We start from the raw sequence: 24,715 nt of genomic DNA, 5'->3' as shown, positions 1-24,715 counted from the left end.
CACAAGGAATGCTTCGGAGTCCTTTTTCATTAAAGGTCCATTTTTTTCCTCTTTAGGATTTTGTACTCGTTGTTTCTTGGTAAGTTATTCTTGGCTATAAGCTTATATCCTTTGCCTTCTGGAATATTGTCTTCCTAACTCTCTACTCCTTTCCAGTGATGGCTGCTAAATCGTGTGACTATGGCTCCTTGGTGCTTGACTTCTTTTTTTCCTTGTTGCTTGCAGTATTTTTTCTTTGACCTGGAAATTCTGGATTTTGGCTGTGATATTCCTGGAAGTTTTAATTTTGGTGTTTCAGGGGGTGACTGATGAATTATTTATTTCTAGTTTGCCCTCTAATTCTAAGAGATCTGGTCAATTTTCTTTATGATTTCTTGAAACAGGATATTTAGGTGGACCCCCCTCGCCCCCTTTTTTGTTTTTGTTTTTGGTCATTTTGGTCATTTTCAGGTAGTCTGATTTTAAATGCTTTCTCCTTGATCTGTTCTCCAGGTCAGTTATTTTTGCTATGAGATATATTGCATTTTCTTGCATATTCTCAATTCTTTTGACTTTGTTTAATATTTCTTATTGTCATATAAAGTCATCAGGTTCTATTTGGTCTATCCTAATTTTCTAGGAGTTTGTTGCTTGGGACAGATTTTGTACCTCTTGTACCTTGTATTCTAATTCTTCCATAGCTCTCCTTTCTTTTCCAGTTTTTTCCCCTCTGGTACTCCCATTTCATTTATACAAACATTTCAAAATGGTGTATTAGCTTTGCTTTATCTCTTCCAGGAATTCTAGTGGAATTTGTGCCCAAGCTGTATTTTTCTTTGAGGCTTTGCTTGTAGGTGTTTTGGAGTCATTCTCTTCTTTTGGGTTTGTGCCTTAAGTGTTCCTCTTCATGGTAATAGCTTTTTATGGTGAGATTCTTTTTATTTTTTGGTTTGTTTGCTTGTTCTTCCAGCCTAATTCCTGACTTCAGACTTTATGTTTGAGCCAGTTTTTGCACATGTTATGAGGAGAATGTTTGGGCTGATCTTGTTGCTGCAGGTTCAGAGTGACTGAGCTGAAAACACCCTTTTGGTTTGGGATTCCCACCCTGGTTATTCCCCTGCAGGATTCAGGTTGGATTAGAAGCTGGAGTCAAGCCCATCCCCCCATCGTCTGTTGAGTAAGCCCACGGTTATGGCTGGCTTCTGGACTTGTTTCTTGCTCAGCACAAACAGCTAAGAGCCTGGCTTGCTCTTTTCCCAGGAGTGTCACATGTGAGCTCAGTCCTCTCTTAGCCTGCCCAGCGTCTGGCCTGTAATGGGTAGGTAGGCTGCCAGGTGGTACTCATTACCACCACTTGCGCTTGTTGAGGCAACTGCTACCTGCCGCAGTGCTGCTTGCTCCTGTGGATAGCCTGGGTCTTTTTTCAGGCCCTGGGCTGGGACACTGGGTCACTGGCTCACTATGACTTGTTCTTGGATTTCCCCATCAAGATGAGGCCTTGTGCATTTCTAGATCTCTCTGGAAGGGCTTTGTAGAGGGAAGCTTGCTTTATATGTTCTTGCTGTTTGGTCATCTTGGCTCCACCCCCTTTTAAAAAAATGTTTAGGGGCTCCTCTTTATTTTGTTGGAATTGTTTTTTACGGTTAATACTGTATTTGGAAATGAGAGTACCCCAGAGATTCATGTAGTTTAAAGTTTTAATAGCCATTAAACCTTGTTTATTTAATAGCAGTTTAAGCTAATAAAGCTTAAAACTGCAATAAAGCTTTTGGGTCCCTATTGTTATACCCCTCACACCCTCCATAACATTTCTTCTCCCCAGGGCATTGACTATAGCTAACAATCCCAATTCTCCAGAGAAGGGAGGGCATCGCATTTTTCTCAATTATAATAATGTCCTCTTCAGTTTATTTTTATTTAAAGTATCATCATTGTTTATGTTGTTACCTGAACTGTTTAACTTGACTGAAGTAACCTTTGGAGACTCAGATGGCTGATAACAGGCAAACTGCCTCACAGGTGTTTGAATTTGTTGTTTTAGTCATAGACTAGTTGTCATGCTTTTGCTTTATTATAGACATTAAGCTCTTTAAGCCCAATAGAAAGTCAAGCCTAAATTTACAATATTTGTGATTACCCGAATGGAATCCTATTTCTTCATTTGTTGTCTAAAACCTTTTCAGGAGTAACTATAATGGTTGAAAATGTTAGATTAACTGAATTTAGAGAAGGGTATTGAGAGGGAATTCTATTTGAGAAGTTACTGAGATCACACATAGCCTAATCAGCAATGAATGGGCCTCAAAGAAAAAAAAATTAAAAATTGAGATGTAGGTCATTTAATATGCCAGAAGTAACTGGCACAGTGATGAAAGGACAAGAGAGGACAAATAAGTTACTGCTTTGTATGGGAGTCAAGGGATTGTAGCAGCACTTTTATCTTCTTTTGATTTTGTTGAAGTACTTGATTCAATATCTATTCCATGACTTACATTATTAAGTCAAAGAAGAAAAACAAATGCATAAAATATATAATGAGAGTTTCGTATTTGTTTGGAGAAAGGAAAAACAACTCCTTATAGGCTAAGATAATTTAATAACCTGTTGTTTCTGTGGTCCATTTCAGTGATCACCTCTGGGCGCTCAAGTGAAAAGTAAGTCTTGTAGCGGGAAGTCTTTTTCTCATTGGATGTTAATCTATCTATTATTTAGCTGAAGGATGAGGTAACTTATGAAGTAGTTGTAGACTTTTACAGTTATGGGCTTAACAAGCTTTTATTCCTCTCAAAATAGGTAGAAGTTTTTGTTGTCTGTATTCTGCTGTGTCATTATTTAGATAGTTATTTCTCTTCTAGTTTAGTTTTGTAATTTGGTTCTAAAACGGTTGTAATCTTGGACTTATGTTTATATCTTATGGGAAACAGCTTATTGGGTTTTTTTTACTCGTTGGTTGGTTCATGTTTCCCTCCATTTGGTATTTTATTTATCATTTGACTCAATAACTAGCTGATCGTGCCATCCCTGTTTTGTAAGAAAAGGACTGTTTTGAAGTCCTTTGAATAATTTCCAACTATTTCAATGTATCTTGCTTCATTCTTTTCCCTTTAAACATCTAGAAATTCAACATTTTCATTACCATAATGGAAAACCACCACTCATAAAACCAGTGTTCTCATTGTTACTGTAACTAGGAGTTTGCTTGTTATTGTTCCCAGCTATTGATTCTATTTCCCATTAACCAGTGTTTTGACCACATATCTCTTTAGAAAGCATGGGCTTTGAATGTAGTTGATGGCCTAATTATTTTTTCTTTGTGGTTCATTCTCATTCTAAATAACTTTTTTAAGTTTACCAATTAAGTTTCTCCTCTGCACTTTCCTTTGAATCTCCTACATGTTAATTTGTATTATGTTTTTAGTTCAGAGGGTTGTTGAAACAGGGCTTAGATTTTGAAAATGTCATTCCTCAGGTAGTGCTGTAAAGAGCAACATTTCATAAACTGTCATTCATATTTGTCTTTGAAATTTGAAGCTTAGAGGTTAAAACCGGTTAAGTCAGTTTTATGATAACCTCTGCCTTTCAATGGCAACCGTTACCATTCTGAGACTTGGGGAGGGGGAATAGGGTAAAGTAAAAAATAATTTCGTGTAAATGCTTAACGAATAAAGTGAAAATGAAAAAGAGACAAACTTCTTTTAGAAGGTAGAGATAGCCTTTTGGGTTTAGGAGCACAGCTCTAAGTGTAGGTTTGCTCTTACCCTTTTTCAACTGTTTTCTTGGTGGAGGGAGTGTGTGCTTAATACATTACCAAGAGAATCTTATAAACTCATCAGCTTCTAGTCTGTTAATATTTGAATGACCTTCTCTGTGGTGTCATACATGGATGTAGAATATGCTTGTGTATTGATGCAAAGATTATGCATTTTGACAAAGTGGTGGAGATGGGACTGTATAGGATTGTTTCAGATTTTTTGGATCCATTGTCTTTATACTTAAATTATAAAGCTCAGTAATTTATTGATATCTCAAGAAAAAGTGTAGTTATGACTTGTTTTTCATAAATCTTCTTGTACTGCATCACAGGCAAAGGTCCATGCCAAAAACCCATAACTTGATCTACTTGTTTTCAGTGTTTCAGGGAACCAGAAGTATAGAGATGTGTTAGGAATGTTATGTGGTATATTTGACTTTTTTCTTTCTTTTTCAGGAGTGTTTCTCAAGAGTTGTCAGAGACTATCCTGACCATGGTTGCCAATTGCAGTAATGTTATGAATAAGGCTCGACAGCCACCACCAGGAGTTATGCCAAAAGGACGTCCCCCTAGTGCGAGCAGCTTAGATGCCATTTCTCCTGTACAGGTAGATAAGTTTTGAAAACATGCTACCATCAATGAAGGTACTCTTTTTGCCATCAACATTGGTTAAATAAAGTAGATTTTTAAAGCAACAAGTAATAATCAAAGGGGGGGGGGAATTCAATTATAGTAAATTTAATTGCATGTCAAGCAAATTTAAAAGTAGATCTGTAAGCATTGTTTTTAATCTTTATAGTATAACTGCAAAATTTTGAGATCATTTTTTAGATAAATGGATAAAGTTCTTTTTTTTTTTAAATAAAGAAATTGCTTAGACTTTTGAGGAATGAGCACTGCCTTTGAACCTGATATGTCTTGTTTGTAGCTTCTCAGGCCAAGCAACAGTGCTAGAGCATAAGGACTTGTTATAACTGGGGCTCTTCAGGTTTCAACTGAACTGCTCTTTTAAAAACAAGGTACATTTAAGTTACTCCCTGCCACTGACCACCCTTCTCCTCTGAGAGCAACATACTTCTTCTCTCAGCTACATTGGGGAGACTGGGGTTTAAGAAATTTTTCTTGAATGAATGACTCATTAGCTATCAAACTCTAAATTCAGAAGGAAGGTGTAGAATAGTGTGATAATCAAAAACCTCTCCAAGTTGGAAAATTTTCTTACAGATATTCTAAAATACCTCTTAGAAAACAATACACACTGTACCATGTTAATCAAAGCCTCCGAATTTTTATTAGATTTGTTGTTTTTGGATGAGATTCTTGAGAATGATCTTTACTTTTTATCAGCAAAGCTGTCTATGGATCATTGACTACCAAAAAATTTATCTTCTTGCTTGTGCTTTAAGGGGCTAAATAGAGGGCTCAGAGTATTAGGTTGTTTTTAAAAATTCCTTGGTGTTAAATGTAACAGCATTTCACCAAAGTAACAGGTGAAATAGTCTTGGTGTGGTCAGCTTGGTATTCTGTATGTTTTATTTTATGGTTTTGGAGTTTTGGTAAATCTTTTCTAAAATAATGCCTCATACTCTCTGCTTTTGAATATTTACACTTTAATAGTCGTAAAATGTGTGGCTGCTTATTGTATTTTTGGAATGTTTAAAAGCAGTTTTTTTAAAGTTCTGAACAAGGTTGCTTTAATTTGCACTAATGTCAGTTTGTTAGCTGTCTTGGCTGAAGCACCTAGTGATATTCTTTTGTCTTTTTTAGATTGACCCCCTTGCTGGGATGGCATCTCTTAGTATAGGAGGTTCAGCTGCCCCCCACACCCAGAGTATGCAAGGTTTTCCTCCAAATTTGGGTTCTGCTTTCAGTACCCCTCAGTCACCAGCAAAAGCCTTTCCACCTCTTTCCACTCCAAATCAGACGACAGCCTTCAGTGGCATTGGAGGACTCTCTTCACAGCTTCCAGGTAAAGAAATATTTATAGAAACCGTGTATTTCTTATTAGTACATGGTGAGGGTCATGATCACATGGAGTTGCTGTGGTGTGTAAACTAAGTAAACTTGAGAACCAGAGATTAAAGGTGGTTCCCTGACTTGGTAAGATAAAGAAAAAGAAACTTCTAAAAGTATCTTAATTCAAATTAGCCTATTGAGAATCAGGATGGCTATATTTTCATAATAGTATCATTTTTAGTTTGTGAAGTTCACATGTCATTTGAGTAGTTGTCCCCTGAAAGTTGATTGAAAGAAAAATTTCATGTCATCTTGAAGGGGTATGCAATCAGCGCAGAAGTTAATCTTCTTATTGACCCATTGGTAATAGTCCAGTTGTACATATTAAGAGTCTGTTAGCTTGTCTATAATTCTCTCTTCCCAGTATGTGTCTTGACATTGAGGTAGGATGTGTGTGTACACAAGTATGTATGTGTACATTCACATTTCCACTTCTTGGATAAGCAAAAGGTCTAGGATCTCAAGGGAAATAATGAAAAAGGAATGAAGGGTAATGACACTTCAATTGTCAAATTATCCTACAAGGTAGTAATTGTCAGAATTGCTTGGGACTTCTTAAAAAATTATGAAACAGACTAGATGAGGAAGAATCCAAAAAAATTAATTTTAAAAACAAACTTATATTCTATAAGTCTGAGAACATAAATTACTTGAGGAGAAACAAGTCTTTGCCAAAGACTGCTGGCGCAACTGGAAAGCTGTTTGGCAGAAATTAGGGTTAGACCAATGTCTTATACCGTATACCACAATAAGGTCAAGATGGATACATAAAACCTTTGATCGACTTTAAATTCCAGAACCTTTTCTTGGCCTAATCCTGGCCATCACCGTTCTCCCCCCCCCCCCCCCCCCTCTCCTTACCCTGGGTGTTTGTGTGTATTTGCATTATTTGTTTAAATAGCCTGAGAAGGTAACAGGGTGAAAATAATTTATTCTTAAACCAAAATACAATATGGTTTATTTGGGTCCATGTTGTTCTCAGTAAAATGGATCTTTGAACTGCTTACATGTAAATTCAGAGGAAAAATCCATGCACGTGAGTAGTGGGAGTGTGACATAACTTGAAATTTGAGGAAGGTGAATATAGTTAAAAACATACACAACTATTCTTCTAACCATTTGCTTTCTTTTTAGTAGGTGGTCTTGGCACAGGTAGCCTGACTGGTATAGGAACTGCGGCTCTAGGACTCCCTGCAGTGAACAATGATCCATTTGTTCAGAGGAAGCTGGGCACCTCCGGACTGAACCAACCTACATTCCAGCAGAGTAAGATGAAACCTCGTAAGTGGTAGTGTTGTCTGTGGCTGTGAATGTGACTGGACCATAGTAAATGTGCACTTGGGAGGCTGGGTCAGTTTTATTGGGCCTGCATAGTTGGTAACAAAATAGTTGCTAATTGATAGTGCTTCAGAGGGGGGGACATTAGTGCCACTGAGTTTGTTCGGTGTATAAGTTACTAAATTAACCCTTTGTTATATTTTTCATTTTTTCTAAAAGTAAAAATTTGTAGGTAAAGGTTAGTGAGTTAGAGCACAAAGTAAATTTTAGGAATAGATGAGAAAAGTCTAGGGTTGCGATTTTTGTTTTTTAAGTTTGAAATTGGACTGCTTGGTAGCCTAGTGAAGAGTCAGGAAGATCTGAGTTCAGGTCCTGCCTTACTAGGCAAGGACTTTACTAGCAGTGTGCCTCTGGGCAAGTCTCAAGAATCTCTGCCTCACCTTCTACATCTGTAAAATGGGGATAATTATGGCAGCTATCTCTGAGGGTTGTGGTGAGGAGAGAAATGAGATAAACCACATAAAGGATATTGCTAATTTTAGCTGTTATATTGACTTCCTTGGAAAAGTTCAGTAGATTTAGTTACAACTTTAGGTGCAAAAAATAGACTTTAAGATTTTAACTAATAATTATTCTGTTGCTTGGGAGTTTGATGTAGTTGTACCCAATTTTAATTGAATTTGAGATGTACTGATACATTAACTAAGTAGAATGCATTTTTTCCACTTATATCAGTGCTCCCTTCCTAAAATGAAATGCTTCTGAAGGTGCAGGAGTAATTCCTTGATATTGTAGCCCCAAACAAGATGTGAAATGAACCCTTGCCTCTTTAGGCTGAACAGTATTAGTGATTTCATGTGAGAAGTGCTTTGCATCAGCTGGCCACCCTGGAAGCTGGTGTGAAAGATGTCTGCATGTCCGTGTTGTGTGGCATGCCCGCTTCTTATCCTGCTCTGTATTGTCTAGAGAGTAGATCATTTGGATAGGCTAGTCCCTGCTTGAAGGCATCAGAGGGAAATCTTAACATAAATTTGTAGCTTAGGCTTAAGGGTAAGTATCTTAAGAGTGTGAACTTAGTGACCCAATAATAGAATGTAAAATGTGCTCATGAAAAAAGATGATAGTTACAGGAATAGGATTTGGAATAGGCTTTTTCAGGTGTAATCCTTGAATATCCTCTTGAATAGCATATGGTTTTATATGCCTATCATTGTGCTTAAATTAACATAACCACATCATTCTTCAATTTAGTTACATATTGGTCCGTTCTTTTACCCAAGTTTTAAACTCTTCTTTGGTGTTCAAGCGTTGAGGGTGAGGGGGTGGGGGGAGAAGAAAAAGTTAGGAGAATCCCATGCCCAGGAGTTGCTTTTCATTTTTCAATAGCCGACGTGTCCCAGGTATGGCCAGAGGCGAACCAGCACTTTAGTAAAGAGATCGATGATGAAGCAAACAGCTATTTTCAGCGCATCTATAATCATCCACCTCATCCAACTATGTCTGTTGATGAGGTGAGTACATAGAGTGACCCGTACAGCCGATGGCACAAGACTGACAAGCTCCTCACCATTAGTAAAATAGACATCATTTGACTAGTTCCAGCAGCTCCCACTTGATCCGTTAAGGCTTAGGCATTTTGGTTGCTTTTGTCTCTTCTCTTGTCTCAAATTGTGTGTAGAAATTCTTAGGAACTTTGTACTGCAGCACAAATTGTCACCAGATATTGTTTCTTGGCCTCAGTAGTCCCTATTGCAAAAAGTGTGAATTTGTTGAGTAAAGCTTTAGGGGTAACCATTTGTTTTTTGTTTTTGCAGGTATTAGAGATGTTACAGAGGTTTAAGGACTCCAATATTAAAAGGGAACGAGAAGTGTTTAATTGTATGCTGAGGAACTTGTTTGAAGAATATCGGTTTTTCCCCCAGTACCCTGATAAAGAGCTGCACATAACAGCCTGCCTGTTTGGTGGGATCATAGAAAAAGGACTGGTTACTTACATGGCACTTGGCCTGGCCCTGCGCTATGTTCTTGAAGCCTTACGCAAGCCTTATGAATCCAAAATGTATTTTTTTGGGATTGCTGCACTAGATAGATTTAAAAATAGGTAAGTGTTCTTGTTCTTTTGGAATTTTCTCCCTCCTATTAAGGTTGTTTTAGAGAATATGTAGAAGGCTTGCCAGGAAGATCTGGATTCAAGTTCTGCCTTAGACAAATACAGCTTGTAAACCTATGACCAGATCACAGAATTTCTCAGTGTCTCTTCACAGTAAGTTAGTGAGAAGTGGCTGATTTGCCTCATGAGAAGGAGTTTTCACACCAAGATGGAAGCATAGATCTAAGTCAGAAAACCAGGTTCTTCCTGCATGTTGCCATCTTGAATATATTCATTTCAGTGCCTATTGGTGACCAAAATCAGTGTAATGTGAAGATCATAAATAGTCTCTAGCCAATTGAAGTTAAATATTAAACTTTAATAACATTCTGGGAAGTTAAGTTACCGTATTATTATGATTGTGATGATTTTATTGGTAAGAGCAATAAAGCTAGTTAGTTGGGCTTTTTTGGGTAAGATTGGGGGCCTAGACTGTGGTCATAGTGTCAACTGAAGTCTTTTCTGCCCTGCTCCTTGTTTCCTTTAATGAGGTGACTCTTCTTTGACAGATTGAAGGACTATCCCCAGTACTGTCAGCACTTGGCCTCCATTAGTCACTTTATGCGGTTTCCTCATCATCTGCAGGAGGTTAGTGTGTATTTTAAACGGCTTTAGTGCTTCTTTGTTAAACTGCTAATGAATGTTTTCCTCAGCATCTAAAATTCTGAAAGGTTGGGCCAATATTTCAAGTTGACACGATCTGTTGTGTTGATCCCTTTGTGTATAGTTTATATGTTATTCACTTTGTAATTTGTTTCTTTCCAGTCATGTGCAAATGTCTCATGACCTCTTTTTTTCAGGGTTATGATATTTACATGTTTTTTTAAATAATGCAGTTTTATGGTGGGTCATTAGCCTTGCTAATTAAAAGCACAAACTAGTCTAGTATCTATTAGTGCTTATAGAATCCAATTATGTGATCCTGTTTGCAAATGGATTATTCCATTATAACTCAGTACTGCAGTGGAATAGCAAAAGTTTTAAAATACCATCAGTCTTTAATATATTTATGTCAAAGTAAGTTTCAGATCAGGTAAAATTTACTGTCCTTTGTCTCTTCTCTCCACTCTTGCCCATGGTGATGTTATCTACCCCTACTATATTCAGTGTTCACTTCTATGCACAGAAATTTTCCAGTGTATATCCTGAGCCTTGACTTCTCACAAACATTATACATACATTTCTAAATCCCTGCTGTCCGTTTTGTTAACTCATGTAGGTGAGTTAATTCTCTTGTAGTACTCTTCTACCTACTTAGCCCCTTCTGTTTTCCCCATTGGAATCATAGAATTTGAGAGTAGAAAAAGACAATGCAGTCTAGTCCATATAGTCCAGTGAAAGGGCTCCCCTGATAAGTGCCCATCTAGGTTCTGCTCGAAGGTCTCCAGTGAAGGGAGGCATAGTAGCTTTTGAGGCAACCCAATCATTCTTCTGGACAGCTTTCATTAGTAGGAAGTTTTTCTTGACATCACATTTGAATTTGCTTCTTTGCAGCTTCATCATGTTGTATGTCACACATACACACAGACACACACACACACACACATACTCTCTCTCTCTCTCTGTCTCACTCTCACTCTCTGACTCTCTCACACTCCCACAAGGTTTCCTTTTCTTAAGGCTACACATCCTTCAGCACCTTAAATCAATTCTCATAGGTTCAAAGACCTTGACCATCCAGGTCACTTTTCTGGGTGTTCTCCATCTTATCAGTGCCTTTGAGATAGCTGGGAGTGCACAGTTAGGCCTGGAGTCAGGAAGACCTAGGTTCATTTCTAGCCTCAGATACTAGGTTTGTGACGTTGGGCAAGTCACTCAACCTGTCTGCCTCAGTTTCCTCAAGTGTAAAGTGAGGATAATAACGGCACCTACCTCCTGAGGTAGTTGTTAGGATTTAATGAGATAACATTTGTAAAATACTTAGCCTTAGTGCATGCCTGCCCGTACTGTTACATAAGTGCTCTTTTTTGTGTTTCTTTCCCCCCCTTCCTTAACTATGGTGCACAGAACTAAAAACAAATATTTCGGGTCCTCTGATGAGGATGGGGTACAAATGGGACCATCACCTTCTTACTCTTGGGAGCTGGACCTTTCTTAATCCACCCCAAGATTATGTTATGTCTTTCGGCTGCCATGTTACACTGTTGCCTCTTTGAAGTCTGCTAAAGGGGCAGCTAGATGGCGCAGTAGATAGAGCTCTGACCTTGGAGTCAGGAGGACCCAAGTTCAAATACAGCCTTAGACACCTGAAACTTACTAGTTGTGTGACCCTGGGCAAGTCACTTAATCCCAATTGCCTCACCCCTCCAAAGAAAGTCTACTAAAAATCATTCAATCTTTTTTTGAATTTTTTTTAAACCATCTTTCTCTGTCTTGTACTGTGAAGGGTCTCCATTGTTTCCTTCCACGTAGTGTGAGATCACTTTATCAGATGCTTTGCTCTCAAGAAGCCCATGCTGTCTCTTTGTTATCCCTACTAACTTTTCTATATTTTCACTACGCATCTTTTTAATTATCTGTTATAGAATTCTCTAAGGACTGGAAGTCACTGGCAGGCTGTCATCATCCATCTTGTGTGTGTCTCATTCTTACCCCCACCCCCACTCCCATTCCCCCAAGTGTCATTGATTTAACAATCACATCCAGACCTTCAATACTCAAGGATGTAGTTTATTTGGGCCAGGTGACTTGATTTCACCAAGGTCTGCTAGGTGATCTTTAAATATCTTATTTATTTTAATTACCAACTCTTTGTTAGTCATTTTTGTTTTGAATTTTTCAGTGTAATGGTCTTTCTTCTTGGCAGAGAAAACAGAAGCAATATAAAGATTGATCCACTCTGCTTTTTTTTCTTTTGTCTGTTTGTCCAGTACACCTCAAGCAGTGATCTTGCCATCTTTCCCCAAAACTTAAAAAAAAAAAAAAGGTTGTTTTTGGCTTAATCTCCAGCTTTAGCCCTGCTGACAGTTTTAATAGGGTTACAGCCTGTAACTGTCTGACAATACAGGAACTATTCTGTACCTGTCATCCCCACTTCTGGGGGAGGGGGTTTGTGTGGTGTGTACATTTTTTGTTTGTTCTCTAGCACCAAGATTTGGTCATTGTGACTAATCTCATTTTGGCTGGATATGAGGTTTTTGAAAGAAATCTTAAAAGAGATAAAGAGATCTTAATGACTAAACATTTTGATTAGGTTGCCATTTTGCTAAAAGTTCTAATGTTGAACTTTGTTTCGTAAGCAGAAAGGATAATCAGTTTCAAAGGGTTATTCTATTATGTGTCATTACTATATTGATAGCAGGGTTTGAGAGAGCTTTTCATTCCTCTCTTTCTTAGCAGCATTACAATTAACCTTAATAGAGGGAAGGACATTATGATGTGAAGGTAGAATCATATTCTGAATGGATCTAGATGGCTCAAGAAGTGAAGGGGGTAGAATTAAAATACCCTATTGTCAAATCAACTCAAAGATGTATATGTAGTGCTGAATGTGCCTGGGTACTAAGTGCTGGGAGTTCAGAGAAAGAAAAGGACAGTGCCTACCTTGAAGAGGAGGAGCTCACGATCTAATCAGAGGAGACAGCGTACAAACACTTCTATACAAACGAGATATAGACAGGGTGAATTGGACGTCATCTCAGAGGGAAGGTATTAGGAATTCAGGAGGACTGGCAGAAGCTGGAGCTTAGACTTGAAGGAAACCAGGGAAGTTGGCAGGTAGAAGCAAAAAGAGAATTTTAGGAATGGGGGATAGCCATTGAATCAGGAGATGGACTGTCTTGTGAGAGGAACAGCCATGTAGACCAGTGTCACTGGATAACTACATAGAGAGAGGCGTAAGGTAGAGAAAGTCTGGAAAGGGAAGGAGCCAGGTTATCAAGAATTTTTAAATCTAGGGCATTTTGTATTTGATCTTGCTGGTGATAAGGAGTCACTGGACTTTATTGATTATAGTGGGGAAGGGTGACATGAGCTTTAGGAAAAAGCTTTTTTGACTAGAGGATGGATTGAAGTGGGATAGGCAGACCCCATAAGCAGATGGGGAGAGCCTTTACCAGCATGTGGTGGTAGGGCCAGAAGATAGAAGGGGGCTAATTTGAGAGATGTTGAAAAATGTTAAAATTAAGTGGTCTTCCTCTTTTCCTTTTCACTCTCATATTCCCCAACCTAATGCATTCTTATTTCTTGCTTTTTGAAAAGTACATCGAATATGGACAGCAATCTAGAGACCCTCCTGTGAAAATGCAAGGTTCGATTACCACCCCTGGAAGTATTGCACTTGCCCAGGCCCAGGCCCAGGCCCAGGCCCAGGTTCCAGCAAAAGCTCCTCTTGCTGGTCAAGTCAGCACTATTGTAACCACCTCAACAACTACTACTGTGGCTAAAACCATCACAATCACCAGGCCCACAGGAGTCAGCTTTAAGAAGGATGTGCCAGTAAGTGGAATTCTTTCTTTGTTAAGCTGTGAAATAATTACTTAGAGGAATTGTGACGTGAATTTCTATTTTGTATACTTTGCTTACTTTGCCTTCTAGCCATCTATTAATACTACAAATATTGATACCCTGCTGGTGGCCACGGACCAAACTGAGAGAATTGTGGAGCCTCCAGAAAATGTTCAGGAAAAAATTGCTTTCATCTTCAACAACCTTTCTCAGTCAAATATGACACAAAAGGTGAGTGTGCTCTGGTTCTTTGGTCCATAGTGAACATGAATTTTCCCTTAATAACATCGCCTCTTAGGGGAAGGGTGTGTGAGTACTTTCAGTTTCTGGTTCTGATGTCCTATATCATAAATTTGTTATTTAGGCAAAATAGTTAGTAGACTGAGAGATGTGTACTCAATTTCATGTCATGGAGTCCTAACTCTTAAACTGATAGGAACTTCAAAGGCCTTTATATGGGATAAGAGTCAGGCTCGAGGGGTTGTAAAGTCACACAAGTAGGAAGTAGGAGAATCAGGATTTGAATGGCACCCCAATTCCTTTTTTTCCTTCAGTGTCATTTTGAGTCTGCCGACTTGTCATAGATTTAAAACTTATTACACACAAGTTTGTCAAGGTCTGTTGAAATCTGGTTTTACTTTTTAGAAAATCCAACTTTTCATCTACAGATGTCATCAATTTCTACTTTACTCTCATCAAATATATTTATTGAATGCTTTATCATATATATATATGTATATATAATTCTCATTTTTAAGTGAAATACATATAGAATATTTTCCTCTCTGAGTTTACACTCGGGGCCAATATAACTGATATGTACTTTATGTAAATAGGGAGACCTGATTGAATTGTTTTATGTTTAGAACATAATGTTAATAATATGTCAACCTACAAACAAGTAGATTTCAATTCAAAAAGATTTCTAGAACTTGAGATCTCAAACTTTGTGTTCCAGGTACAGAGAGTTCTCCAGTCATCTCTAGCTGTTGTCACCTTCTTTTCTAAGATTACCTTCCATCCACTGTTTATATACAGGGTGACCCATAAGTCTTAGTGTAATGTTAAGCATGTGTTTTTTTAATGTACTTAATCACTGGTCTTTCCTGTTAAAATGTGAACTTCTTCAGTCATCAGCAAACAGTAAGTGCCTGCTATGATCTGGCCACTGTGCTAATTGAAAGTAAAAGCAAAGACAGTCCTTGCCCTCAAGGAGCTTACAATCTAATGGGGAAAGACAGCACAGAAAAATTGAAAGGGGCAGAGGGGAAAGGTACCTGACAGGTGTGTTTAGAAATGTCCCAAAGTGGTGGAGAAAAGGAGTGGGAAAAGGAGGACAGGAACTGTTACAGCCTTTACTTGTATTCCCAGCACTTAGGGCAGGGCCTGGCATACACATAGTAAGCTCTTAAGGTCTTGTTGACTAATCAGCCCTAGTAGTATTACAGTTGAAATCTTTTTGTATCAAGTGCATTTTGTATAAACACAGTGGTAATAGCATTTAACATGTGGTGGCATTTTCCTGTCAGAAAATGGCTTCATAGTTATTTAAAGGTGACAATTGAATTTTCATTTGGGTCACTTAATAATCTAGTTTTATTCCATTTACACTTTAAATGTTTTTCGTATCAATACTCTTTGCCCAGGTTGAAGAGCTGAAGGAAACGGTGAAAGAGGAGTTTATGCCTTGGGTTTCACAATATCTTGTCATGAAGAGAGTCAGTATTGAGCCAAACTTTCACAGCCTTTATTCCAATTTTCTTGATACTCTTAAGAATCCTGAATTTAATAAGATGGTTCTGAATGAGACCTACAGAAATATTAAAGTGAGTAGTAGAACCTTCATAATTTCTTCTTTTAATTAATAAGTGACTGTTATAATACTATTTTAAATCAGAAAATGTACTTTTAAAATATATTTTGTGTTTTAAGTGAATAAATTGTTCCTTGTTTCTAGCTAAGGTTCAAAATAAGAATTATATAGTTTCTTATAAGCCTTCTTTGTATCATCCCCTGGTGGTTAAATACCTACCAAGGTGATGAGAAATGTTGCCTGTCATCTAATATAAACAGGTCTCCAGAGGTCTTGCAGGACATAGCAGATATCATAACTTCCCATGTATATTTCTTTAGTGTAATGAGAATATTCAAGGATATCTAATAATTTTCCTGCGTACTTTTTATATCACAAAATTTTGTCTTTTGTTCATTTGAGTTAGATGTGCATTTTTAAAATTGGTCTCCTTTTGGTTAATTACTTTGTAATTAACATTCAGTTTTTGTTTTTTTGTTTTTGTTTTTGTTTTTGTGAGGCAATCAGGGTTAAGTGACTTGCCCAAGGTCACACAGCTAGTACATGTCAAGTGTTTGGTCTGAGGCCGAATTTGAACTCAGGTCCTCCTGACTTTAGGGCTGGTGCTCTATATCCGCTGCGCCACCTAGCTGCGCCTTAACATTCAGTTTTGATAAATCTGTCTATACTTTGCTAAGATTGAAGTATTAGAAAATTCTTTAGAATTTTCTTTTCCTCTTCCTAAAAACCAAGCCTGGTGTTTAAAAAAATATTTTTCAATTGTTATTTTAAAAATGAGTATATTTAGATTTATAATTTTAATATCTCAAAATTAGATAATGGTTAGATTGAGGGAAGCCCTTTGTCAGTTATGTGCCTTACAACCTTTCTTGATTCAACTTTTTTTGCTTATAACTTTGTTCCTACTAGCCTCAGGTTTGCTTGTTGTGCTTTTAGCAGTTGATTTAGAAAGTAGCCATGTGATAGTTCTACAGTTTAAATATCTGGTATAAGCTCTTAGTACTTTTAGCTAAAGTTTTTTTAAAGTGTTCCTGTAGTATCATGCAGATGCCTATCTTATAAACGCACTTAAATTTTTTTTCTACATTTAGGTTTTATTAAAACATAACTAGCAGGATATTTTACAAACATATTTTGAATCTGAATTTGGAGGGAAATGATTATAAATTTTCTAGATGCAGAGAGTCTGATACTTTTAAAACCTATTTTACTGTAGTACTTGACTGGCTATTTATCAAAGTTTTTAATATAGAGTCAGAGTCAACAGTTGAGTAGCCTTTTCTCAGTCTTACCTGCCCTGCTGCTTTCAGAGTTCTATCAAGCCTTTCTCATTTTCATTCAGCCACCTCATTTTAGATGGTGCTGTCACAGACACCAAGTTCCTTTTTTCTCCCCCAAGAACTTGTGTCAGTGGAACTACAACACAGATATATGTCCATCCAGAAGACCCTAAGCTCTTCACCTTGTGTAAATTTGGTCGTTTGCAAGGATTTTAATTAGAAAATAGTGTGAGAGTGTGAGGAAGGTTTCAGCTTATCAGTATTGCTCACAAAACACAAGTCTGTTTACTTCATTTCTTCTTTGAGGGTGCTTTTGTCAGTCTTAACGCACTATTTTTTAAACCTATTGATGGAAATTTTCACCACCTTAGGTTACGCTGTAGTGCCAGAGAAATCCCTTGGTGCCTGTCCTAGCACAGCTAATTGCCCATTCAGCTTGTGCTTTGGCGATGGTGTCAAGGAACATGACTGCTGCATGCAGCTTCAAAGCAGGTGTGATTTGGTTCAGTGAAACACCCAGATAAAGAACAAAGTAGACAAGTCTGAAGCCACTAGGAGCTTTGATCATGGCAGATAGGTCACAGCTGCAGGGGTTGGGGAAAGGATGGGCACAGGGTGAGCAGCTATGCACTTTGTTGTATAAAATCCTCACTGTTGAGGGAGATTGTCAGGATCTCTGGAGAACAGTAGAATGTCCTGGATAACTTGAAATGGCATTGTTCTAGTTAAGTTTTTCTGTATTCATTTTTTTCCCCCACATGTTACTCAGGAGGTTTTGTTGGCACCACTCTGTGTTCAGGAGAGTTGGCTTTGGTTCTTCAAAATAGATTTGAAGTCAGGTCACTGTAACAATTCTGGAAAGTTTTCAGAGCATACGATTTTCCTCTTGAAAGAAGGAAATGTTTCCCTGATGCTGTGTAAAATTATTACGTGGTAGAGAACTTGATTTGGGGGGGTGGATTATCTGAAACCCTAATTCTTTATTTCACTTGGAGCCTATAAGGCTAAGTTCTGAAAGGTCTTTTAGGGTAAAGAAGTAATTAATTGTTCTCATTACTCCATGTTTCATCTTCAAATCTATCTCAATTCTTTTTTTAAAAAAAATGTTTTAGGTGCTTCTGACATCAGATAAAGCAGCAGCCAACTTCTCAGACCGCTCCTTGCTGAAGAACCTGGGCCACTGGCTGGGGATGATCACACTAGCCAAAAACAAACCCATCTTACATACAGTGAGTTTCCATTAAAAACTGTGTCTAGCACTTGCTACTCAAGCTTGGGCATAGAGGCTTTATCCTGGGAATCAAGTCCCCTCTCTCCTACCCTCTGAGTATAGGACCCCAAGAGAGTTAATTTGCCTTTCTCACCTCATGAAAAGGTGGAATTCACCTAAATGATTGCCAGATGTCCTTTGATGTTATATCATGTGAGTCTACTGACTAAACTGCTGCCAGTAACTTTTTAGTCTGAATTATGGTTTATTGGCGGGTTTCTGGGGCAAGGAGACATTTGGAATTTCAAGATCTGGGCATGTGCTAACAATCTCTGCCCCATGCTTCTTAGTATTCCACATTATAGTAGGTGAGGCTGCAATGCAGTTTTATCCCGTGGTTATGTTCTCTTCTGGAAAGAACACCAGTAGGTTGTAATAGATGTAGAAAAAGTTCACCCCATCTATTTCCTACGGGTTCCTGTTGATGTCTTTCAGCTATGTGTGTGCTGGATGCATACTTAAAATTACTTACATGTGAAGTATCTTTAGGCTTTTAAATATTATTTTCCTGTTTGTTCCAGGACTTAGATGTGAAATCTTTGCTGTTGGAAGCTTATGTTAAAGGACAGCAGGAATTGCTGTATGTGGTGCCCTTTGTTGCCAAAGTCTTAGAATCCAGTGTTCGGAGTGTGGTAAGAAGAACTTTATATTTTTTAGTGGAATTAGCTACAATCATAGTCATTACCACCTTGCAACTTTAGGTGCTACTGACATCAGAGTTGATTCTCTTTCAGTATCTTTTTAGTATCCAGTATGCTAGTAAGAACACTAGACTCGATAATCAGGTGGTCTGGGTATATGTCCTATACTTGACAGAAGGTGTATGACTTTAGGCAAATAACTTCTGATCTGGCCCTCAGGTCTCTCCTCTGTCTTATAATTGAGAGCTTAGACCTAGGCAATGGTAAGTTTCCTTATTTTTTCATATTCTGTTCTTTTTATGATATAAAGAGGACTTGGAGACTTTGCATATAATTAGGACTTTTAGATGCACGTGTACAACAGGGTAGATATTTTAAAATAAGGTTTTTTTGGTCAACTTACTGCTTTTTCTTTAGGTTTTCAGGCCACCAAATCCTTGGACAATGGCAATTATGAATGTACTAGCTGAGCTTCACCAAGAACATGATTTAAAGGTAAATGTATTTATTATCATTATATTGCAAACTATTGTTCTCTTGGGACATTATGCAAGAAACAGATGCTTTTGTGTATTGTGTACATAAAGGTGAATAAAATCCATTGTTTTGTGGTGTGCAGCCCTGCTTCTGAAGGCAGTCTGCAAGCTCTGTAAGAGGGGAAACAAATTAGTGGGTAGTGAGTGAAGCTGGACTTTAGACGTTTGAAATCTAATTCAACTGTAATGATGCAGCTAAACTTGAAGTTTGAGATTGAGGTTCTCTGCAAGAATCTTGCCCTGGACATCAATGAGCTAAAACCTGGGAGCCTCCTGAAGGACAAGGACAGACTGAAAAACTTAGAAGAACAGCTTTCTGCCCCCAAAAAGGACGTCAAGCAGCCGGAGGCACTTCCTCCCATCACAACCACCAGTGAGTATAGTTAGTGAAAGCAGAGTTTTCCTGCTTTTTATACTAGTTAGGATAGTCTTTATAGCTGAAGCCCAGTGATCCATTGTATTGATAGTGATATTCAGGGTATCCTGAAATCCTGATGGGCCTTCCTGAATATTCATGGAAAGATTCAATTGTGTTGATTCTATAGATTTCTTTTGCTTTTTTCCACCAAAAGTTGAAAACATATGCATGTGTACTTATGCATGTGTATACATACGGCAACAATCTAAAATACTTGACTGACTAGAAAACCTAATACTGTGTTGAATTAGAGTTTACTGTCTATAAGAATTTAAAAGTCATAAGTGGATCTGTGTTATTCCTCAAACTAACTGGGGCCCTTACTCCATCCTACAGTGAACAAAAGTGGTTTGTTTCTGGGTTAGGATGGTTCTAGCGGGCAAGACAGATTGGGTATCCCCTGGGGGTCTGGGGACTCCTTGGAGAGAATATCATTATTCCCAGTGTAACTCAAAGCTCTTCAACTCTGTGTCCTTGTCCAGCCTCTCAGCCCTGGGGCTTAACCATGTGGCTTGATGTAATGTGACTACAGGGCCTTGAACTCTTCTGGTGAAGTTATGAGTGGTCTCCTGAGGGGCATCTAAATCTAGGCACCTGTTTGTGTGTAGGAGGCAGGATTCCTGAGAGTGGGTCAATACTCTGGAGGCAGATTGACTAGATTTAATGATATTTTATGGCTTTTTTCCAGATTAGCAATCCAGCTAATTAATTTACTCTGACTGTTCAAATCCGGAGCTACTGAACTTCTGTAAAACACTTGATGTGTTTTCTAAGTAGCTCTAATTTTAGTTTTTATCCCTTTTTATATCAAGCTACTTCTACCACACCTGCTACCAGTACCACTTGTACAGCTACTGTTCCTCCACAGCCTCAGTACAGCTACCATGACATCAATGTCTATTCACTGGGAGGTCTGGCACCACACATTACTCTAAATCCTACGGTAAGTTGCCAGCATTACCCTTCTTTGCATTTTAAAGGTCTTTCTTCCCTTTCTCCCCTCCCCATGCATTTTTCTCTCCTCCCCTGTTGTGTGGGCCTCCCCCCCCCCCAATAAACAAAACAGAAAAATAAAGGTCTTTGGAAACATAACAATATTGTTCAGTGTCCTCCTCTCTTTAGTCTTCTCTTTTACCCTTTCCTCCCTGAATTTCTCTTTTAGTACTATCTGCCGATAGGGCTGAAGAACTGCAGAGTGTGGAGGGATGCTGTAAGTTTTGATAATGTTAATAGGAGGCTAGGGATTAATTTATTTGGGGGAGGGGGCATAGGCAGGCCATTTTGTTTCCCTCCTATCCCACCTCCTTTCCTTGTCAGCACAAAAGGTACTTAGGACAACCTAATTCATCTGCTCTGTTTTTCCCTTTCCAACCCTATCATGGTCCAAGACATTTTGGGGGAGTGAAGGAGAAAGATGTAGAACTTAGAGATGGGAAAAGAGAGATGGGGCTTAAAGGAAATGGAAGGTAGGGGGAGACCAGTTTGCTCAGTAGTCTCTGAAGTATTTATATTCTCTTGTTATTTTTCTTGTTACCTTGGTGAGTACCCCGAAGGGTCAGAATGCTAGGTCATTCACCTCTGATTCAGGAAAAGGTCAGATCTGTTAAAGAGGAGTCCAAGGAGCAAGATTGAATTGGGAGGCTGGTTTGGGCAGAAAACTGGTGGGTAAGGTAGGCCATGTTCTTTTTGAGTCACCGGTGTGAATAGTTGTATATTATCTGTCTCTACACTTAAGGAGTTTGAGAGGCACCAGCAATTGTGTGACCTTTAGTGACCCTGTCAACTTGTTCCTTAAGAGAATTAAATTGAGAACCATGAGAATTTCTTTTAAAAAAAAAAAAAAAGACTTTTTTTTCCCCAAGAGGCATAGTATGGTAGTATTATTAGCTTAAATGCAATTTTCCTCTCCTTTTCTACCTTAATTTGTAATCTGCTGAAATACAGAACAACCAGAACAGTTTTTTTAAAAGCCATTATAAATTTAAGACACTAAACTAAATCTGTTCTTTTGTGTATGTTTGGGTAACTAGCTTTTCAGTAAATCTGGTTTCTGTCTACTTCCATTTCCTTTGCACTGCTCTACCAGAAGTGTTTTAGCTCTTGGCATAGCCTGTGAATGTTCAGTCAGCTTACTTCAGTCTCATCAGCTAAAGTTCAGAGTTGGAAATCATTCTATGTCCTTGTGCTGCTTTTTAGCACAAATTCTTTTACATTTCCGTACTTTAAAATTTAACGAGTAGTTAACATGGATTGTGGCATTTTAAATGCTTTTTGCAAAGGTGAGCCCCAGGATGAATTAAATGATTACTTAATGTTGGTTCTTAGGTTCTCCTCTCCCACTTGGCTCTTCTTGGCAAGCCAAATCAGAAGGTCTTCTGAGCCTGGTCTTAAGTCTCTACCTCTTCTGGCAGATACCTGGAACTGAGCTTATCTTTGTATATATTCACCTTAAAATTTTCATCCTCATTTTGAGGTAGGGGTTAGTGATTTCAGCTTCTAGCTGGAATCCTAAATGTAAAGTTTGTTTGGTAGGCAATCTGTAGATTAGGACAGTCACACAAGCTTATGGTCATGTTCTGTTCACCCCTTTCCTCATGCTCATGCACCCATGCATACACACCCTTAATTGCTTCATAGATATTGCCATATTATGGTAAAAAGTACTTATTTTTCTGATTATACTATACGGAGTTGTCCTAATCATCATGGGGAAATAAAAATGTTCCCAATGTAAGGAGCAGTTTGAATAAATTGTACTTAAAATATATCATTCCCCTTTCCCCCAGGGGCCATACTTAGGGTTGTATGTAGAACCTTCAAGATCGGCTAGTTTAATCTTATTTTACAGAATTGGAAATAGCCCCAGAAAGGTTAAGGGACTTATCTAATGTCACACAGCTAGTTAATAGCAGAGCAGGACAAGATAGAGCTCAGGTCACCTGACTTTTAATTCAGTGCTCTTGACTGTCTCATAGGTTGAATTCTTCTACATCATTTCCAGAATGTGTGGGTATTTATGTGTTTGTTACAGTACTAAATTGAAAATGACTTTCATGAGCAAGCAAAAATTTAATAAAGGGGGCCAAATTTGAATTATTACGGTTTGAGAGTGAGCTTTCAGGTAATGATGCAAAAGGCTTAAAATAGAAGCTTTGGTGCTTGGTACGTTTGTTCTCTTAAAAGGATTGTCTATCTATTGTAAGGCTAATAAAGTGTGATGGTCCCAAAAAGAAGAGACAACTGTTTTCTGCTTTGCCTTTTGTTTAAAAAAAGAAAGAAAAAAAATCCTACTTGTCAAGTCCCAAATTTCAGTAAAACCAAAAGGTAGAAAAAGTTGCTTTATGTGAGTTCAAATTTGCCTCATTATAATTGGAATTTGGTTTAAATGAAGACTTGTAACTATGGCATACCAAGAGAGAACTGTTTTTTGTTTTGTTTTGGGTTTTTTGGTTACTAACAACTCAAGTATTTTCAGATGATTCCTAATGTGTAGTTTGATGTAGAAGTATACCAGTGATTTTAGTTACAAGTATTTTCAGTTGCTGTTTGGTATTTGTTAATTTGATAAATTTAACTTTGAAAATAATAATTCAAAGAATGAGTTACAGTTATTTGTAAATAGGGTTTGATTTTAGTTAACTAGGAGTTGATTTAATGTTTCTTCGTTCCAGATTCCATTGTTTCAGGCTCATCCCCAGTTGAAGCAGTGTGTACGTCAAGCGATTGAACGTGCTGTCCAAGAACTCGTACATCCAGTAGTGGATCGGTCAATTAAGATTGCCATGACTACTTGCGAACAGATTGTCAGGAAAGACTTTGCACTGGATTCTGAGGAGTCGCGAATGCGGATAGCGGCTCATCACATGATGAGGAACCTGACAGCTGGCATGGCTATGATAACTTGCAGGGAACCTTTACTCATGAGCATAGCTACCAACTTGAAAAACAGCTTTGCCACAGCACTACGGGTAAGTGTAGAAATAAGATTATAAAAGTTAATAATGAGTAATCTTAATGTTGGAGAAGTAAGACTTCTCTTTAAATCTAAATTGAGATTCATTTTCTTTTTAAAAAGGTTTCGTTTTATGTTTCACAATCGATTCTTTTCTTTATTACATGTTGAAGACTAGTTTTGGGGCTGCAAGGCTGGGGGGGGTCTCGGCTGTGTCTTGACTTATTTAGCAGTCAGCTTCAACTAATGATCTTGAAATTTACTGTTGGCAATTGCAACTTTGATGCTGGATTTCTTCATGAAAGTTTCTTTTTACTGTTTAAAATATTGCTTAATTGACAGTTGAGGATTTTTAGTTTTAAACTATTTTCTTAGTATAAAGTAACTTTTTTAAAAATATAAGTAACATAAATGCTTTGACTCAGTTACTCGAACAATTTCTACGTTCAGTGGGAAAAATACCAAGAAAACGGTTTTATCCTTTTCTTGTAGGCTGCGTCCCCCCAGCAGAGGGAAATGATGGAGCAAGCAGCAGCACAGCTAGCTCAGGACAATTGTGAATTGGCATGCTGCTTTATTCAGAAGACCGCAGTTGAAAAAGCAGGCCCAGAAATGGACAAGAGGCTAGCAACTGTAAGTGCTTTGGCATCTGCCTTTTTAAGAGCTCTCTATGAGGCAGTACTTCCTAAAAAGAACCTTCTAACAAAACTAACCTAGTAAGACTTTTGTTTATAGGAATTTGAACTTCGAAAACATGCGAGGCAAGAGGGGCGCAGGTACTGTGATCCTGTTGTTTTGACGTACCAGGCTGAGCGGATGCCAGAGCAGATCAGACTGAAGGTCAGAATTCATAGCCGTGTCTCTTTCCCCTCCCACACTTTTCTTGTAGAAGTAGAATGGTAATTTGGAATGGGAGAGGGGAGTTAAATGGCCCTCTTTTAACTTGAATCATCTACTGTGCCCAAGTTATTTGTAAAGGACTTAACTGTTGGCAGCTTTGGAAGATATTGACCTAAGTCCTCTCATGATTAGAAGAATGTTGAAGTTTTTAAGTCACCCACCTTTTATTTGTTTGTTTTTTAAGGCAGTTGGGGTTAAGTGACTTGCCCAGGGTCACATAGCTAGTAAGTGTCAAGTGTTTGGTCTGAGGTCAGATTTGAACTCAGGTCCTCCTGACTTCAGGGCT

General features: G+C 38.1%; 1 protein-coding gene and 2 non-coding genes across 10 annotated transcripts in view; all 3 read left to right on the top strand.

The window, feature by feature from the left end:
* CNOT1 (CCR4-NOT transcription complex subunit 1) overlaps window positions 1-24,715 on the top strand; it is a 98,083-nt gene that overhangs the window by 55,491 nt on the left and 17,877 nt on the right. For 2 of the 8 annotated variants that reach the window (XM_027857907.1, XM_027857903.1), the window contains exons 17-33: window positions 4,187-4,337; window positions 5,498-5,699; window positions 6,884-7,012; window positions 8,411-8,535; window positions 8,839-9,125; window positions 9,683-9,761; window positions 13,374-13,610; window positions 13,710-13,850; window positions 15,266-15,445; window positions 17,825-17,941; window positions 18,504-18,614; window positions 19,041-19,118; window positions 19,355-19,532; window positions 20,390-20,520; window positions 23,249-23,545; window positions 24,022-24,162; window positions 24,265-24,369. In XM_027857907.1, the coding sequence (XP_027713708.1) occupies window positions 4,187-4,337; window positions 5,498-5,699; window positions 6,884-7,012; window positions 8,411-8,535; window positions 8,839-9,125; window positions 9,683-9,761; window positions 13,374-13,610; window positions 13,710-13,850; window positions 15,266-15,445; window positions 17,825-17,941; window positions 18,504-18,614; window positions 19,041-19,118; window positions 19,355-19,532; window positions 20,390-20,520; window positions 23,249-23,545; window positions 24,022-24,162; window positions 24,265-24,369 (2,689 nt within the window). Of the gene's footprint in view, window positions 1-4,186; window positions 4,338-5,497; window positions 5,700-6,880; window positions 7,028-8,410; window positions 8,536-8,838; window positions 9,126-9,682; window positions 9,762-13,373; window positions 13,611-13,709; window positions 13,851-15,265; window positions 15,446-17,824; window positions 17,942-18,503; window positions 18,615-19,040; window positions 19,119-19,354; window positions 19,533-20,389; window positions 20,521-23,248; window positions 23,546-24,021; window positions 24,163-24,264; window positions 24,370-24,715 lie in introns of all 8 variants that reach the window. The other 6 variants (XM_027857905.1, XM_027857901.1, XM_027857906.1 and 3 more) reach the window with 3 other exon arrangements.
* On the top strand, window positions 4,622-4,757 carry LOC114039982. Its single transcript, XR_003568723.1, has one exon. It is a non-coding gene; the product is annotated as a small nucleolar RNA SNORA50 (small nucleolar RNA).
* Window positions 17,039-17,180, top strand: LOC114039981. The gene has a single exon (XR_003568722.1). It is a non-coding gene; the product is annotated as a small nucleolar RNA SNORA46 (small nucleolar RNA).

Source organism: Vombatus ursinus, unplaced genomic scaffold (assembly GCF_900497805.2).
Source record: "Vombatus ursinus unplaced genomic scaffold, bare-nosed wombat genome assembly UNPS02012515.1, whole genome shotgun sequence".
In the NCBI taxonomy this organism is placed as follows: domain Eukaryota; kingdom Metazoa; phylum Chordata; class Mammalia; order Diprotodontia; family Vombatidae; genus Vombatus; species Vombatus ursinus.
The sequence above is the reverse complement of the archived record's forward strand: the minus strand, read 5'-3'. Positions and strand labels throughout refer to the sequence as shown.